General features: G+C 47.0%; 2 protein-coding genes across 3 annotated transcripts in view; one reads left to right on the top strand and one right to left on the bottom strand.

Moving 5' to 3' along the window:
• pnp4a (purine nucleoside phosphorylase 4a) overlaps positions 1 to 8,893 on the bottom strand; it is a 68,135-nt gene extending 59,242 nt beyond the window's left edge. Inside the window, exons 1-2 of one of the 2 annotated variants that reach the window (XM_069179354.1) lie at positions 8,766 to 8,893; positions 7,424 to 7,669 (exon numbers count right to left, since the gene is read on the bottom strand). The gene's annotated coding sequence lies outside the window, so the exon portion shown is untranslated. Of the gene's footprint in view, positions 1 to 7,423; positions 7,699 to 8,765 lie in introns of those variants that run through there. The other variant, XM_006639719.3, reaches the window with a different exon arrangement.
• Positions 8,894 to 10,266: 1,373 nt separating this feature from the next.
• On the top strand, positions 10,267 to 15,053 carry sox12 (SRY-box transcription factor 12). Its single transcript, XM_069179537.1, has 2 exons — positions 10,267 to 10,648; positions 10,956 to 15,053. The coding sequence occupies exon 2, from the start codon at positions 11,082 to 11,084 to the stop codon at positions 12,177 to 12,179; it is 1,098 nt and encodes a 365-aa protein (XP_069035638.1). The 5' UTR covers positions 10,267 to 10,648; positions 10,956 to 11,081; the 3' UTR covers positions 12,180 to 15,053.
• Positions 15,054 to 17,452: the final 2,399 nt, after the last annotated feature.

The following is a 17,452-nucleotide window of genomic DNA, read 5'->3' as shown; positions in this document are numbered from 1 at the left end:
GTCATATTAATAGTAAATTATTATACAATCCATTGCAACACTTCTACCTCTGTCCTGGCTTTCACAGATTGTTCTTGCGATTCATTTTTCTCCTTTTCTTATGGATCTTGGATCATGTTCTTTTCTAGCCTCCCATAAAGTGCTTTCCATCTCCTTATGCTGTATTTGTGTTGATTTATAAAACCACGTAGGCTCCAACTGTCTCATCTTTGAGTTACTTACTCTTTGGACATACCGGCACATTTACGCCCAACTACAACCCATATTTTAAAGAGGAAGAGACACAGAGAAAGTTCTGCAAGACTAGGAAAAATACCCAGTGTGGTATTTTACTCTATTTAATGATTATTGTATTGGATTCTACTTGTTTTTTTTTAACCCAATGCAGATTGCTAACTTCAGCAAAGGTGCTGCTTGGGTAAGACTTAAGGTGAACATTAGGAATTCTCTGCATTAGCAAATGCTCTTGTGCCAGAATTAAATTATTGAGTCATTAGCTTTGTGAAACTGGGACATCTTAATTCCTTCACGGCAAAGCTAGGTTTTTCACAGGAATCTGATTTACAGCAGATGACAAATTAATTTGCACCCCCAGTGTGATATTAGTTAATATGCCCAGAATTTTTACTTCTGCTCACTCGTATGAATCAGTGTTCTATCAAAACTGTACAGTTTCTCAAGAATTTAGTGTAGTTTAACACACAGTAGTTGTTGGAATGAAAAGATTTACTTAACTCCACTTAAAAAAGTGTCCATGCACTGCTGTAATAATAGGTCTTTTAAAGCTCAAAGTAATGAGTTTTGTTAGTTTCGTTAACGCAAAATATCACGTTGAAAGTTTAGGGTTTCTATCATACCTTTATAAAAATGCCTAAATGAGTTTGGAATCACCATTCTTAACTGAGCCACACACTGTTCGCAGTAGGAGGAGGAAAAGAAGTGTTTTCAAGTGTCGGAGGAAATGCCCAAATCCGAATCTGAGAGTGAGGTGTGTGCTAGGCTGTGAGATATCAGTACGCACTGTCCTTCCCTTCACTCCTACCTTTACAACTAAGAGCTAATTAAATAATCCGCGCTCCTCCGACGCCGTCACAGCCCTGGGAGAGGATGGAAAATACAACCTACATATTTATATTCCTATTACCCCTTCATCGACCTACATTGCACATCGCTTAAATTCCTCAAATGGCCAAGGTGAAACGAACTGGAAAAAAAAAAGCAGAAGAAGAGAGGAGTACTGGAAAAATAAAAAATTACAAGTAACTGCAGATATTTCTGCAATGTCACCACTGGTACGTGCCGTGAATCAGGGGCATCTTCAGGGGAAAGTTAAACAGCACAGGCCAGCAAGGATCTACTGCAGCGCTGGGAACACTGCGAAGAGCTCATCTCCGTGTTTCTTAGAAAGAAGCCAGAGAATCAGCTGGGAACCCTGTTCCAGACTCCCACAACCCTTTCTGTCTATAAAAAGAGGCCTCCCATTGTTTAAATGCACCTCCACAGACATGGACTCTTCTCATTTGGCACAAAAATAAAACCAGGTGCTGGAGGAAAGCTGTGCACTGTCCCATTCAATCCTTTAATAACATCAAGTCGCCTTATTTCTCTCTCACGTGAGGCATATTTTTTATAAAGGAGGACATGGTGTAGAAGTAATCGCTGTCCTCATTATTGCACAACACAATTGCAAATTCTACAATTAGAGAAAGAAAGCAAACAGACCAAATTGAAGATAAAAAAAGATTCAGCGAGGTGATCTTGAGGAGCTCGGTGCGACGGGTTTAATCACTGCTGCATTCTCGTTAGTAAGCAAACAGCGCCGGAGATGCGCTGAACCATGGCAGGCCTGCCTTCAGCTGTCAGGCACAGCAAGGGTTAAAGGAAAAGTGCTCAGACAAACCCTTTTAAGTCTGGGTCACCACCGCTAGCACAACTGTCCGAGCTCAATTTTTATTTCATTTTATTGTTTCACTTAGTCTCTGACCCCTAAGAAAACAGAGCCATCAGCCTGGAAGAGAGAACTCTTTTCATGCTTGACCCCGAAAACCCCCATCATCGGAGTGGCTTGCGAGTGCTGCCGCGCCCCAGCGCTGGGGAAGAAACGAAATGTCGAGATGACCTTGCGCGGAGTCCGGGTGAGCCGCTGCCCAATCGCCGGGGTGTCGGACGGGAGGGGAGTGTCCCCATCGCTGTTACATTACCCTGCAGGCCCGCACTCCCCATAGCTATGGAAACACCCAGAAGTATCGGAGCAGGCAGCAATGCAGGGATCGCATCTGGCTAAAATCATAGGGTGGAAAACACGGAAAACCTGCGCTTTCCTTTGCTTTGGAGCAGAGCACTTTCCCAACTAGAGGTTTATTCCATGCGGAAAAGAAAAGAAAAGAAACACAACGTCACAGCCGAAACGTTGTGTCACAGCAAAAGAAGGCTCCACAGCCGAAACGTTGTGTCACAGCAAAAGAAGGCTCCACAGCAGAAACACTGCGTCTCTTGTCTTTTCAGGATGAAATAAACCTTCGCTTATTCCCCTGCAGGCTATGCTGACACAGCAACCCACCTGAACTACTTTCCCAGCTCGCTGGCGGCTTGCTCGGTGCACTGCCGGTGCCGCCCGTCTTGCCCGCCGCCAGCACGAGGTCGCGTGCCAGCCCTTAACCCCACTACTGATCGCCCAGATGGGCTCCGGCATCTGTCCTGCTTTCGCCACGCGTCCCGTAGCCTGGCGGCGCCGCCCACTTCTGCTCCACTCCCAGAGAGGCAGTCGGTTCCGGCCCCCCCGGGTGCAGGAGGGCCAACCTGTCGCCCCCCACTCACCTGGCACGCCACCTGCTGGCAAAGTGAGGAAGTGAGTCATAAGCTAGCTAAGGTGGGGCCCTCTCATCACACGGGATGACTTCATCCCTTCGTTATTAATTGGATTCCTTGTTTGTGGCCTGGGGTCCTTGCGGTGTGAAAAAACAGCGCGGTGACTAACAGGTGATGAATTTGAAACATCCCTGGTCTTCCGACTTGAGACAGACGCGTCTGAAGCCTCCCCCCGAGCCACGGGGATGAAAGAAAAGAACCCAGACAGAGGCCACAGAGCCTGGAAACTCTCTCTGCCGAATCCCAGAGCTAAAAATACAGCGTGCGCTGCACCACCAAAGCAAACCTGAGGTCAGGTTATTTCTTCTCTGCCCATTGCCGTAGACTCACAAATGATAAATGAGCTTTCATCAAGGAAATTTTGTATCGTACTGTATTCGTGGCACGCCAGTTGAGCCTCAAATCAATGGGATAGAGATTAGGGTAAAAGCTAAAACTCTGTTAATGCCTTGATAATTTACCATGCACTCAAGAGATGTGTAAATCTTGCTTTGCCAACACCTGATTTAAGCCTTAGATTATTTCCCTTTCTCCTCTCTCTTTCCTGCTCTGAGGGCTGCCGCTGAGTCTCTGTTCTGGGGAGTGAACATGTGGTGCTAGCGGGCCTGCGGGGGGGAGGGCGTGTGATGGAGGTCACAGGTCGGGGGCCGCGAGGCGGAGAGTTCAGGTTCATTTTTTTTCAGGCTGCCGTCTGGGCTCCCGGAATGGTGTCAGAGGTCAGGCCTTCGCGAGGAACGTGATCTTGGACTTCTCCGCTCTCTGTTGCAGAAGCACGCCCCGAGATAATCCCACTTCTCCAGCGCCAGAGAAGCTTACCGCCTTTGAACAACAGGGATACACAAAACAACCCGTCCCTACATCAGGCACAATATGTGCTTAACACAAGCAATACACAATGCTACGGCAGGACCAACGCACCTGTAGTTTGAGGTACTGTACATTACATGAAACGATCCTTTGCAGAAACTCAGAAGAACTACTGAAAATATATATACTCTCTCCCATGAGAAAGCCATGTCTGTTAGGACTTGAACGGATTACACTCAGTTAAGATTTAGTGTGAAGTAATGCAAAACAGAATTGGTTAGGTTCTCATTTTCAGTGTGGAACTTTGTGAGCGGATGCCTAACTGAATGGAGGGGACAGAAATACAGAAATACTGGCACGGTGCTCACATGGGTTCTCAACTCAAAATCGCTTATTGTGCAATTCATACAGAATTTCGACAACTGGAAGCACCAGGTCCACAACAAATAGCAACGCTTGCCATGTGTAATTGTCAGCTGTAGCGCCTGAATCTTTCCTGCTGCAGGGAAGAAAACAGAAGGGGGAGAAGGGGGAACAGTGTGACCTTCTCCCAGGAGGTGAAAGCAAGCACCGCAAAGATAGGGAACACAAAGCAGAGAGCGAAGCCCAGCTCCAGCGCTCGGGAAGAGGGGATTTTGGGGGATTTCAGAGTGGAGAGATAAGGCCCTGCCTGCGGTTTCAGACAGTGTATAATCCTGTGAAGATGATCGCTCTCCGCGATGGAGCAAGCAAGACCTTATCTGCCAGACAGAGCCACAGCACTGCTGCTCAGTGTGATGGAAGGGGTCCAATTCCCCCCAACGAGAGCAGTAATTAGAAGCCGTGTCTGCTGTGGGATTTCGGTTGGGCTGAAGTAGGTCGCAGGGTTATTGTGTTGTGCTCATGTTTGCTGTGCCCGCCTAATGTCAGTATATTTGTCAAACTGAATATTTCTGACGTGCACTCAGTGACCTGTTTTTTTAAGCAATGTGCTGGAGGAGGCAGCCTATTAAGAGACTATAACAGGAAACTGCACAGGCCGACATGCTAGAAATAGCACAATTCTTGTCAAGCTGCGTTGTTTTAAAGGTTTTCCTCTTTATTTTTTTTTCTTTCTATATAAATATCTGCCTGCAATCCGAGCTAAGCTAGTTTGACATTTACATGGTACGTGTAAGTACCCAATCCAGTTTCACTTGCTATGTTTTAATTTCTTTTTTTCATTTAAAGAAATGAAGTCTGCAGCAAAGCTATGCCATTTCCTGCATGCCTTTTGTATTGAAATACACCAACAGCAGCACTTCATATTAAAGAGCTCATGTGTGTGTTTGTTAATGCTTGGTTGTGTAAAGAATACGTAAATAACATCTGTATGTATCTCACATTGGCCACTTCGAATCTCGTTTATTTTCCAGTAAGTATGCATTCAGCCAGAACTGTGCATATCAGATGAACTTCAGAAGGCAGTCCTGTGAAAATGAGAACACTTCTCAGAGAAGCATTAGAAAGTCTGTCGGATGTTAAACTGCATATTTACTGTGGTTTGGACATTTTGTTTAGCCAGGCAATGCTGCTCTTAGCAACATTATTTTGTTTTACAGATGCGAATTCCTCAGCAGCTACAGATGTTCACTTCAACTCTTGCATGCCTTACATCTTTGTGAGCTCCTGAACTCTTTCAGGAACCATTAAAGCAGACATGTACTGTAACTGATGCTTATTTTGTGTACTTATTAATGTCACCCAGACACTTTGAAGAGAAACTGAATTGAAAAACAACTTACTTCTTCTCCCTCTTTTGGAAGCCTTAAAGATGCGGGCAATTCAAGATTTGACTACCTTTCCTGCATGAGCGGCTTACTTCACCTTTGGTCCGAAGTCTGACAGTTCTCTACTCTACTCTTCCTCATTCTTTCCTCAGCTGTCTGCTCTGCTCGGTCCTCTCCGGACTCAGCATCGTCAGCCTTAGCGTTTTAGAGCCGAAGACTTTGGGCATGTTACTCTCAACCGCTGTGCAAGGGCACAAGGGCAAGTTTTTAAAAAAGCACAACAGAAATGACAAGTTAACTCACCTTGGGCCCTTATTGCTATATGGTTGGAACACAGAGACCAACAGGAAGCTTAAAATGACCACTGACACTCACTGCCAGCGAAGTACCAAAAATCCCCCTCAATAACCCACTGCTAACACTGGTCTTATACTCTTATTTTCATTTCTGGTCCCATCTCCCTTACAGATTACAAATGCTTCAATGTGGGGAACTGTAAAACCGGAGGCTTGTCACTCCTTTAAACACAGTCTAAAGTGCTTTTAATGCCCTTCCTACAGTACGTCACTGATCTAGGAAAGCAAGGGAACAGGGTGACGGACAGCAGTTTCCTCATTAGAAAGGGGTTTTCTTGTGAATCACAGCGGGCCAAGAACAGTCCAGCCCCTACACCCCACTCATCAACATCTACTTATCTATCGCTCTGTCTGCTGGTCTGATCAATGTATGAAAAATAATTTGTATTCCATTAGAAGCCAAGCAATCGGCCGATTGCATTCCCAGGCCAGTGGCAAGCTTTGTTTCGTGTGCCTAACAGACTCTAGCTCACCCAGTTACTGCTCTACAGTCCAGCCAGCCACAGCTGGACAGCCACAGCTGGTCACCCTCTCGCACAAGGGCTCTTGGAAGGAGCACCAAAGCTTTTAAAAAGACACATTTTCAACAAAACCCAGAACGCGAGATGCGCAAGAAACAACAAGCCCTCGTCTGCCAACAAAATTGCAGAAACCCATGAATTACAAATGCAGAATCCTCTTCAACACAGAGCGCAGCGAAGGCAGCCGAGTCCGATAAGAAGCAAGTAAAGGTTCATTCCCTGCTGAAAAGAGAAGAAAAGAAACACAGCGTTTCAGCTGTGGAGCCTTCTCCTTCAACCCTTCTTTCTTGCCTTTCCAGCAGGGAATAAACCTTTACTTGTTCCTCTCAGCCCACACATGCTGACGCAGCTGCCTACTCGAACTAATACAAGTCTGCTAAGAAACTCTTCTCGAGGGCTGAAGCACGACACCCTTATTAGCAGCCAGAAAAGGCCTCTTTCACGGAGGTGTACTGAGCAGTTCCTGGTCTTCCAAGCGAGAGACAAATCTCTGTAGGGTTAGGGACCTGGTGACGACAGCCCTGACATGAAACCACAGCACATGGAGGGAGAGTCTCTGCTCGAGCCTCTCATCTGCATTCCTGAAATAACCCAGCTCGATAGGAAGTGAGTGAATCTCGGGCCTGTGCCTGACGGAACCTTCACTTCCTCTTAGGGATGTTAATAACTGACTTGTCCCCATGGTTACTAATCTAGCAGCTACCATCAAATTAAAAAAAAACCTGCAACATAATCCATCTCAACCATACAGCCTCACACAAACTCGCGTAGCAAATCCAGAAAAAAGGAACAATCTGTAAATCTAATGAAAAGTGATTGTATTGATTTTCGTAAAGGCACAGGAGCAATTATGCATTCTAATAGACTTCAGCTGAAGCCTTAGTGTAACAGTAAACAGTTCAGAAAAGCCTCAGTGCAGAGGCAGCTGTTCAAGGTTTAGTAACAGCGAATGGCCACGCCAATCAGCCGGTTTATTAGAATAACACTGACTTGCGTGGCAAAATACAGATGTGCGAGGGAATAACTGAACCCCTGGCGGTAACAGCGAAAACAAAATCAGCTCTCTTAACACGGCCCTAATAGAGTGAGGCGTCTCTTTCCTTGTGATCGCTGCCTCTCGTACCTGTCAGCGTCCCAACAGGGCAGGAGTCAGGAAGCCCAGGTCTGAAGCCGGTCTCACTCCTGCTCACGGCGCCTGTGAGCTCTTCAGCGGTGTGCGGCTCTCAGAGCACGGGCAGCTGCCTCCTCCTCTGGCGGGCAGCTCTCGGGACGCCCGAGCGAAGGGCCCGTGCTCCTGGAGCGCCGCCATGGCCGAGAGCTGGGGCGCAGGTCCAGAGGCACAGGCTGCAGAGGAGTCAGAGTCACACAGCTATGCAGGCAGAGGGAGAGAGAGAGAGAGAGTGAGAGACCGAGGGAGGGAGGGAGAGAGAGAGGGATTGGAGGCGAAAGCGCGGAGGTTTGGAACAGGATGCCAAGGAGCAGCAACACGTGGGTTTAGGGTTGACCAGAGCCGAGCCGTGTGAGAGCGCTGGCCGCGCCCCCATTCCCATTCCTTCCTCCCTTCATCTACTTTGCCAGGCTGGCGAGCTGGCCAACCCACCACAACCGCCCCCTGCGCCAACATGTGTGCCCGCCAGAGAGATGTCTCGAGCTCAGCCTGAGATCCTGGCACCTACTAAAAGATCCTATGTAGTACCGCACATCCTTTCATGGGATTTCTGTGCACTGCAAATCCCCGGGATGGACTGCACATAGACATCGTGGACCGATTTCACACCTATTCCATTAAAGGGGCGATTGACTTGTGTAGCCCTGCATGAATGGTGTAAAAGAATAAGCTACAGGCATGCAAGCAATTTCCACTAATCAGCGAGCCAGTGATGCAAAATGGGAGACTGACCAGGCTGGGATCCGTTCCTCGAGGATCGCGTCCATTTTTAATGTCGCTCCCAGACAAGCGTGTTGTGGCGTAATTGCACAGCCTCCGTCAGCGAACGACTGCCGCCGTCTAGCCTGCCCGACAGCAGGGCGACCATTGCCTCGGGCTGCCAGTCTGCTTTTGCTCAGACGACGTGCTTAAACGTAAACATTTGCGGGGCTGATTAAATGAAAAGCCCAGCCCAGCGGCCCAAGGTGCGTTTCCTGTAGCTTTTCGCCGGGGGTGTAAAAATGCCGCACACGGAGCAGAACCACCCCCGACCTGATTGCACACGCAGATCTTAAAACTGTCCGGACTTCTGCTCATTTCCAACGGCTGGCGTTTGCTGTTGTTGATATATTTTGTGCGAATACATCATTCTTTCTGCGGTGTCTGTGGCTCAATGGTGGGAGACAGAGGAACCTTTTAGAACACAGCTTTTGGGAAGGCGGCACATATGTCAGGAAACATCAATTCGGAGCAAAAAAGGAAAGAAAATACAACCATCCCGAGGCCTATAAACAAGTGTGACGAAGCGTTTTCATACCTGTTTTTCGTGCTTAGGATGGGATTTCCATTACAACGAAAGGTGTCTCCTTCGAACCTGAACCGAAAACGTCATTCTCGAAGCGTGACGTCTCCCATCAGGGTCCTGAGCGCCCCTGCGTCCGACAGATTTTAACGCGCCTATCTAACTTCTGAGCTAGGCGTGAACAGGGTCAATATTATAAACATTCTACTTGGACGATTCAAGTCTCTGTCAGAGACTGGGCGAATCTCTGAATCGCTGGGCGACTCTCTGAACCCCGACTTCCGAGAGCGAATTACGTTCGCCAAGTGAGGCACGGGTGTAAATGATTGGAAAGAACACAAGAGTCCCATTCCATAGTACACCACTTTCTACTTTAATTTTTTTTTCCAAATATCAGTAAACCGGCGTGACCCGCGTTGACTGTAGTTGGAAGAGCATGGAGCAAAAAAGAAAATCAAGGAAGTAAAAATGAAACCTTCCCTCGATAGTGACTAAATAAAGACAAATATTCGCTTTGATCTCAGATGATTTTATACGGTACGTTTAAAGACCTCTCACGTTGCTTTCTCTCGTTGAATGCAGAGTCAGATCGCAGGAGTTAAGACTTGATCAGCTGGTGCCATTTCGGGACACAGCACATTCTTAGCTAAGACATTCAGCCCTGTGCTCTGCTTAGCTAAGAGATCCTTCATAATAATTGTCCATTTTCTGGAAGGTTTAATGACAGAACCAATGTCATGCTAGGACATCAAGCTCCATTTTTCATTCTATCTCACATTTGGCATTCAAATGTTAATAGTGACTTGGCACAATTTCTTATTCATGTAGCCCCAAGATTACTTCTTAATTGAAATTCTTCATTTGAAAACTTTAATCAAATTAATGGCAACAGCTGCAGGCGAAGAATATTTCACCTGCGTCAGAGTGTCTTTGTCAGATAAAGAGATCACCTCAGTGTAAGAGACAGACAGGGCATTATTTATGCTTTCTGTCTGGGCTAGCAGGCTATGTATGGTATGCATGTGGACTTCATGCACATACACCTAGATAGATGGAATATATCCATAAAATGCGGCTTATTAGGGACATTTGGACCATAAACCTGTGGTGAACCCATGTATTATTCAGCATAAAAACTGCAAAAAAATCTAAAGATAATTTTATCAGATTTCTGCCTCCTTAAGGCTGTGATTCTGTCATTGCCACAGCGTACAGTCCTCAAAATACGGGTTTAGTAATGACTCCCTCTCCCTTGGCTCATGTGGGATATAAGTCTCAAAAAAGGCAGTAAGAAGAAACTCACATGGACAGGGCAGCTGGTAGCAGTGTTTATGCATTCAACGTACACAGCGTCTATTCCTGCATTTGCAATGCAGGTGCATTTCGCTAGATCCTCTCTCTCTGTGTCTGTCTTCCCCATGTCTCCGTGTCTCTGTTGCAGAAACTTTCTCCCCCACATGCAGTCGCTGAGGCTGGGTGGAGGTGGAGGCGGTGGGGGGATGGGGGAGGAGTCTGTCAGGGAAGGTTGAGCTGTTTACAGTGAGGGTTTATAGAGCAGCAGACAGAGAGGCTGGCTCTGCGAGGAGGGACTGGGCTGGAGAGACAGCAGGCAGTGTGTGTGTGCGCGCGCGAGTGAGTGAGACAGAGAGGGAGAGAGAGGCATGAGGCAGAACGAGTGCCAGGAGAGGGCTACATGCACACAGCGCAGGACAGCTGAGCTGATTCAGACACAGACGCCGGAGCAGTAGACTACACTCCCCCTCCCCAACACCCGACCTCCCTCACAGTTAGCGAGTGGACATCCTGAGAGCTCATGCAAAGCCACTGGGAAGGACACTTGTTTCCAGCACCGTGCTTACTACCCGGGAGGAGTGCTCTCTAACCCTACTGAATCACCGGTAAGATCTGGATGTTATTCATCTCTGCACATTTCTAACATGTGGTGTCTAAGTCTCTTTATTTATTTATGAAGGGGGTGGTGGGTGGGGAGTGGTGGGAGGGAGGGTGGGTTAAGAGGGCTCCCGTGCATGTGCTGCTTTACATTGTGCAGGGATATGAGCTCCCAAAATGTTTGTGTGAATGTGGCACAGTGAAGGGGGGGGGTGAGACTGAACTGTCAACAGCTGTCTGCAGGCGGGGGGCTGGCGGGGCTGCTGTGTGCTTAAATACCCTGTAATGGCACTAAGCCCTTTCTCTGGTTGTCAGGGGGCAAGGCGGCTGAGGCGAGGGCTGTCCCCGCGGGAGAGGGACCGAGACCGAGAGGGAGAGAAGGGGCGCCGAGCATGGCCCGCTCCTGCGGCACCTTGAAGGCCTAGAGCTCGCTCGTGCATCATGGTTCAGCAAAGAGGACACAAACACTCCATGACCATGGGAAGCGGTTCGACCCAAGACGCTTTCGCGGGACTGGGACCCGAGGAAGGGGATGAGGTTTTCGGGTGCGTCCCCTCCAGCAAGGACCCCAACTGGTGCAAGACTCCAACCGGGCACATCAAAAGGCCCATGAACGCCTTCATGGTCTGGTCACAGATCGAGAGGCGGAAAATCATGGAACAGTGGCCGGACATGCACAACGCGGAGATCTCCAAGCGCCTGGGCAAAAGGTGGAAGCTCCTGCCGGACTACGAGAAGATCCCTTTCATCAAGGAGGCGGAGCGGCTGAGACTGAAGCACATGGCCGACTACCCCGACTACAAGTACCGACCCAGGAAGAAGAGCAAGTCTTCAGGGTCCATCAAAGCTGGAGAAAAGGTCTCCCCCAAGAACAAGTCTTACCCCAGCCGCACAACCACCAGCAAGGTGCTCAAAATCAAAACCTCTGCTTCCAAACACAAAGTGAACCTTACTGGCAATAAACACAACAGCTATGACAGGGGCGAAAGTGAAGACGATGCCATGGATGTAAAGCTCTTGAGCCCAGCAGGTCAGAAGGATGATCAAGAGGCACCAAAGCCTGTCCTCAGCTCCTATCACCAGCAGGAACCTCAGGGGCATGCAGCGGACAGGCCAGTGGCTGCTCAGATCAAAAGCGAGGCTCCCGTTTCTCAGCCTTCCTGCCTCATCGCCCTGCCAGACGTCACGGCGACAGAGGACGTCTGTCGGGCCCCCCGCGAGCCCAAGTTGGCTGATCACAGAGCACCTGTGGGCGGCAGGTCCTCTACACCCACCTCCACCAGCTCCTCGTCCCTCGTGTCCTCCTCGTCCTCCTCCTCCGACGAGGAGCTAGACGAGGAGATACTGCACATCATCTCCAACGCCAGCTTCGACAGCCTGCCCATGGACTGCTCTTCCCTGGACAAGGACTTCGACGCCTTCCATGCAAACTCAGGATCACACTTTGACTTCCCAGACTACTGCACGCCGGAGGTGAACGAGATGATTTCCGGGGACTTGCTCGTGCCCAGCATTTCTGACCTGGTATTTACTTACTGAGGCTCAGCATCTCAGCATCTCCGTCTTGCCAACCCGACCATCTCACAGGAAATTAAGCAGCTGTTCAACCCTGATACAGTGCCCCCTCCCTCTCTCTTGTCCCTTCAGAGCCCAGTGAGAGCAGGTGCTTCTCTTATACCAGTGTGACATTTCGGCGAGCTTAGTGAAAAGGTTCTGCAAATCCTTTGCTCTTCACAAAAAAGGGTGTGGAGAGAACATTTAACAAGCAGAGGCGGAGGGGAGTGGGGGGGTGGGGGGTGCTTTGATAATGAATCCTCCGTTTCCAAAATCAGCTTCTGAGAGAACTTCGGCATCAAGGTGATTAAAATGTTTTTGCAATTATCTGTGAGGTCCGCAAGAATCAGTGTTAAGAGCATTTACATGGTAGCAATGTAAATACAAGCACTGTTTCTGAGTTTTAGTTAACCCCTGCAGAGGGAATAAAGGAGAGCAGACAATATGTTGTAACCCTTTTCTTAAGTATAAAGCACTGGATATATTCATCTTATTAGTCTTAAACTGATTGCTCAATCTGGCTTGTTTAGAACAGGTTTTACATTGGATTTGTAGCTGTGAGAATTTTAAAAAGAGCTTCAGGTTTCAGAGTTCTGCACGTTGCAAACCAACAAAATTAGGTGATGCTCACATTTCTAATGGATGTCCAAATGGATGTGATATTACCAGTTTAAAAAATACAAAAGGCAAGAAAGTCACTGACATTTCAAGACACAAGCAGCAGGAGTCCTACACTAATGCTGTTATTATTCGTTGCATATGAGACCTTAATCTTACCTATAGTGATAAAAAGATGTTTTAACACATATTTTATCAAAGGAGCAGGAAACACCCTGAAACATTGTGATTGGGGAGGCTTTTTGCCGTTTATTTGACTCAATAATATTTAGCATGTGCAGAGCAGTGATTATTCAGGCAAGAGATACTGGAATGATGTCTGCAGCCCCAGTTCTGAGTCATGTTATAATGCCTCCTGATTTGGAATTAGCAGTTTCATCATCTTGCTACTGGATGACCTTTGTATTATCTCTAACGGTGTTCCTTGCACGAATTCATATGTGGGTCTGTTTGCACTCGTTTTCTGCTGCGTTCATTTAATTCTTTTTTTCTTGGAATTGAGGATGCATATCGCCGTCGAGGCAGAGGTCTTTTGTACAGGGTCTGAGCGCTGTGCTCACTGAGCGTCTGCTTAGAGATAATGCAGTCTGGTTGGCAAAATGCATGTCATGTCTGCAGTCGGGCTCCAGCTGCCTCATCAGGCGATCTGTGAATGGAGAGAAATCTGTGTCTACCAGCTGTCCCCATTGACTCTCTCAGGGATCACTTGTCTGGGTCTTAGTGCCTCCCAGAGGTAATCTGCGCTCTCTGGAAACACGGACGTGGATCAGGAATGCAGTGACGAGGCACGCGGATGGCTAACTTCCATGGGAGGGGGGAGACAAAATAAATGCAAGACTTTCTTCTCTCTCCTCCGACTCAGAAAAAGGACTGCCTTTATTTATATCTCAGCAGCTGTCAGCATGAATATCTGCATCTAGTATTTTACAGTAACCTTAAGCCCTCTCAGTTCAAGACTCGAGCAGCTTTTTCTGCACCAGGATGGGATGGGTAGCAGCTCACCCTCCACTTAAAAAAGGGATCGTTTATTTTTTGAACTCTTACAACGAATGAACCTTGCAGTTTCTGTTTGATAACTGCTGCCGTCACGACGAACATTACCCTTGGCTTCAGTTTTGAATTAGTCCCCATCAAGCGGGTTGATATCCTTGCTTTAGCTCTGTGACATGGGTACTAATCCGTGACCAAAACTATCTTTTTTATTTTTTTACATCTGTGAAGATAAATGAGAAACTTAACAGTTCCCCTTGGATACTATGTTCTCCCATTCCTCTCTCATATTCAGGGCTGGACCTGTCTGGATACGTGTCCTTTTAAAAGGACGAGTACAAGCAAGAGGGAATAGGTCATATACCTGAAACACTGGTCAAAAACAATGAGGCCTTGTATCAGGAAAGAAAGTCCAGATACTCCAGAAATGTGTGCCCAAGAATGGCTTTAAGCTGACTTTGTTTAAAGCAATATGCCTTTTCTTCTTTGAGGTTTTAGTAGTGCTCTGAAATTATCGAGATATGGCTGGCATTCATTCACCTGGTAAAAACGAAATGCAGTGTTATCTTTTAGGCCCAATTTCAGTTGTCTTGGCTAAATGTGAGGCAAGCCAGTTCCACATTGAGTGCCAACATATTCAAAAGACTCTAAAATGTGTGGAGGCATTTTCGTTTTCACATTCTTTCCAGATGAACACCTTCCAGAAGTTTGGGTTTTACTCAGAGACATATCTTTGCCAAATGTAGAAAAGAAAGTACAACTAGAATTTCTGCCAGAACTTAGGAACAGTGTTATTCAAGTTTTATAGTCAGTGACATTGTATGGGAAAGAAAGCTAGAAACATTTTTAAAGTATTGCAGAATATTGCAAAGATCAATATTGTAGCGCAATAATTGAAGAAGGTATTTTCTCCTCTGGTTCCCACACACAGGATGGGTAGTTGTAGTGTTCTGCTGTAGACGGATGCCCCCGTGAAACGGGGTCTCAGTGATGATGGATGACAGTATTCCGAACTCTTATCCAACCAAACACCAGCAGTCTTCTCCTCTAACTGGACTCAGGTCAAAGCATTCAACTCACTGTGCAACTGCTTTTATTTGTAATGTTTGTACTTTGTAAAAGATGTGCTGTGTATGGCTATATATTAGGGAAAAAATGATGTAGCATCTGACATACTGTTGCTGGGCGAAACTTTTTAAAAGATTAAATATTTAAAACTATTTTACAGTCTTTTTTATTTGGATTTGTTTGCAAGTGTAAATAAAAGTATTTATTTAATGATACTAATGACGTAAATCGGACAACAGCATGATGTTTCGCACCAACATCCACACAGAATATTGAATATTGAATAGCGAAACCCAACCGGCATTTTTTAAAGGATTTTAAAAAATTGTTTATTTTTTAGTTGCTGTGGGGTTTTTTTCTTCTTTCACACCTTCCTATCGCTGGGCAGTTTGAAGGTTTTTAGCTCTGGCTTGAATATCCATGCTGAAGAACGGGGTAGACAATTCACAGATGGGCTCAGGAGAATCAGTGTCAGGGCGAGAAATGCACAAAGCCCGTGCATAAATGAAACTGAGTTAAAAACACCCATCTGCTTCGCACCTCCTACTCCGAAGGCTGTTTTGATTAATAGAGTTCCCGCAGATGGAACTACAATGCTGATTTCACGCAGAATATTTTCAAAGGGGGAGCACAAGAGAGACAGCCATACCCAGCACGTCTGACAGCTCAGGAGCGCCGAGCTCCTCTCTCTCAATGACTCCAGGACTGAGACTGTGATCCAGGGGCAGTCAGGCCTAGAGACAATAGGAAGGCTGCTCTTAGCCCGGGCTGTAGTTTCAGGCTTTGCACCCCGCAGATCAATAAGATCTGAATCTTTGTACTGCACCACAGCCTGCTGAAATAGCCAAACTCCAGCCACGATGCCTCACCCTCACCATTTACAGATGATCCTAGTGCACTGAGTTCAAAGCAGGGCGCCGCTGCCTTCACAACCCAAACCTGGGGATTTTCCTATTTGTTTTTTACACTTCTCTTGTATGTGTTTTTGTCCTAAAAGAGCTTAGAAATCTGTGAAGGGCGCTCCCCTCCGCGGTGAGATCTTGCTCTCCTCAGGTGAGACGCCACTAGCGGTGAGTTAAGATGGCCGTGAGGCTGCTCAGCATGAGAGACACCGCAGCTCCCGACACGCGGTGTCTGAGCTCAGCCAAGGAGCCAGTGGTGCGAAGCTGCCATCTGTGGGATTATGGCCCAACGCCTGTAAATCAGAAGCCCCCCTCAAAGATCAGAGCCCCCTCCCGCCTCCCTATGTGTCAAAGTCTGCATTCTGTAGCCCATATGGGGCATCGGGGAGTGGGGCAAATATCTGAGGGCTGAGTCTGGTTTCTTGAGATTTTCACCACTGAGGGAGCCTCACAAGACCCAGTGGTGGTATTAGCACAGACAATAGGGAGGGGAACCCCGGGGTGACAGGTCTCTAATCTAAAGCCGCAACAGCGAGTTCTGACGCAGTGTGGCCCCCAGGGTGTAGGGGGAAACGGCACGGTGCCCCCTGCCGACAATTAGCTTCTTGTCTTAACACATCCTGCTCCCTGGACCACTAGTGATGAACACGACACAGATGCAGGACACGTTAACTCTGAGCTCAGTGTGAAATGAAATGTGTGAAATTTTTTTTTATCAGTGTTCACCTGAGCCCACCAAACTCTCATTCTGTGGACAAAAGTGACGATTTTATTTTATTCTGGATATTTTTTCTAGTTCTATTATTATTATTATTATTATTATTATTATTATTATTATTATTATTGCGGTTCCCTGTCAGTATTCCCTCTGAGTAGTAAATTCTGCTGTTTGACAGTAGGCATGTAGATAGAAATAAAAGCACCTTTTTGTAAATAAGCAGAGCAGAGAGGTGGCCTGTTGTTCCCTATTTTGGACATACAGTAGTCGTGGGTCGAGTGAGACTCCATCGCTGAATAAATGGTTATGGTCCAAAGCAAACCTCTGGGTGGTTTATGTCTTCTCTGCAGCAGAGGCACATATGAAGCACAAACAGATGTTCCCGCCACAAACGTGATGCACTAAAGACCACAGAGAAGGGAAGACTGCGCTGGGACCACAGGGAAAACTCTGAGCATGCAGCAGATCGAGGGCCTGCAAGGATCACAAACCCAGCAGAGCTATGCTCTGAGGCCATTTAGAGCAAATTGCTTTACAGGGCAAAATGCTCAGTTTTTCCCTGCATGGTAAATTCTCCTTGTTACCAGACATGTTAACTCACAGGAGCTGATGAAGAGAGAACAGAAACATTGCAGAGGTGGAGGAGGAAGGAAACAGCTGTGCTGCTCCTAGAGAGATAAAATGACCTTTATGAAATGCCATATTGATTGATTAAACAGAGAAATAAGCAGTTTCGGAGCTGGCAGTGTTTCATAAGAAAAAGGGAATTTATCATGCATCAGAGCCACAACTTAGCAAATCTATCCTCCTTCCTGCTCTGCAGACCGAGTCTTCATTTCATTGCAACATTCACATACACATTATTCTATAACATTCACTCTTCATCTATGAAAATAAAGATGAGGTGATATGAATGCCTTCCTGACTCAACCTTTAGAAACTCAGCCCAGCTCCCATATAAT

The sequence above is a fragment of the Lepisosteus oculatus genome, chromosome 16 (genome assembly GCF_040954835.1).
Source record: "Lepisosteus oculatus isolate fLepOcu1 chromosome 16, fLepOcu1.hap2, whole genome shotgun sequence".
NCBI lineage: Eukaryota > Metazoa > Chordata > Actinopteri > Semionotiformes > Lepisosteidae > Lepisosteus > Lepisosteus oculatus.
Note: the sequence above shows the minus strand (reverse complement) of the source record. Positions and strands in the feature narration are given on the sequence as shown.

Excerpts from the sequence above, each read along its gene's own strand:
- sox12 (XM_069179537.1), top strand. The coding sequence starts at position 11,082 with ATGGTTCAGCAAAGAGGACACAAACACTCCATGACCATGGGAAGCGGT.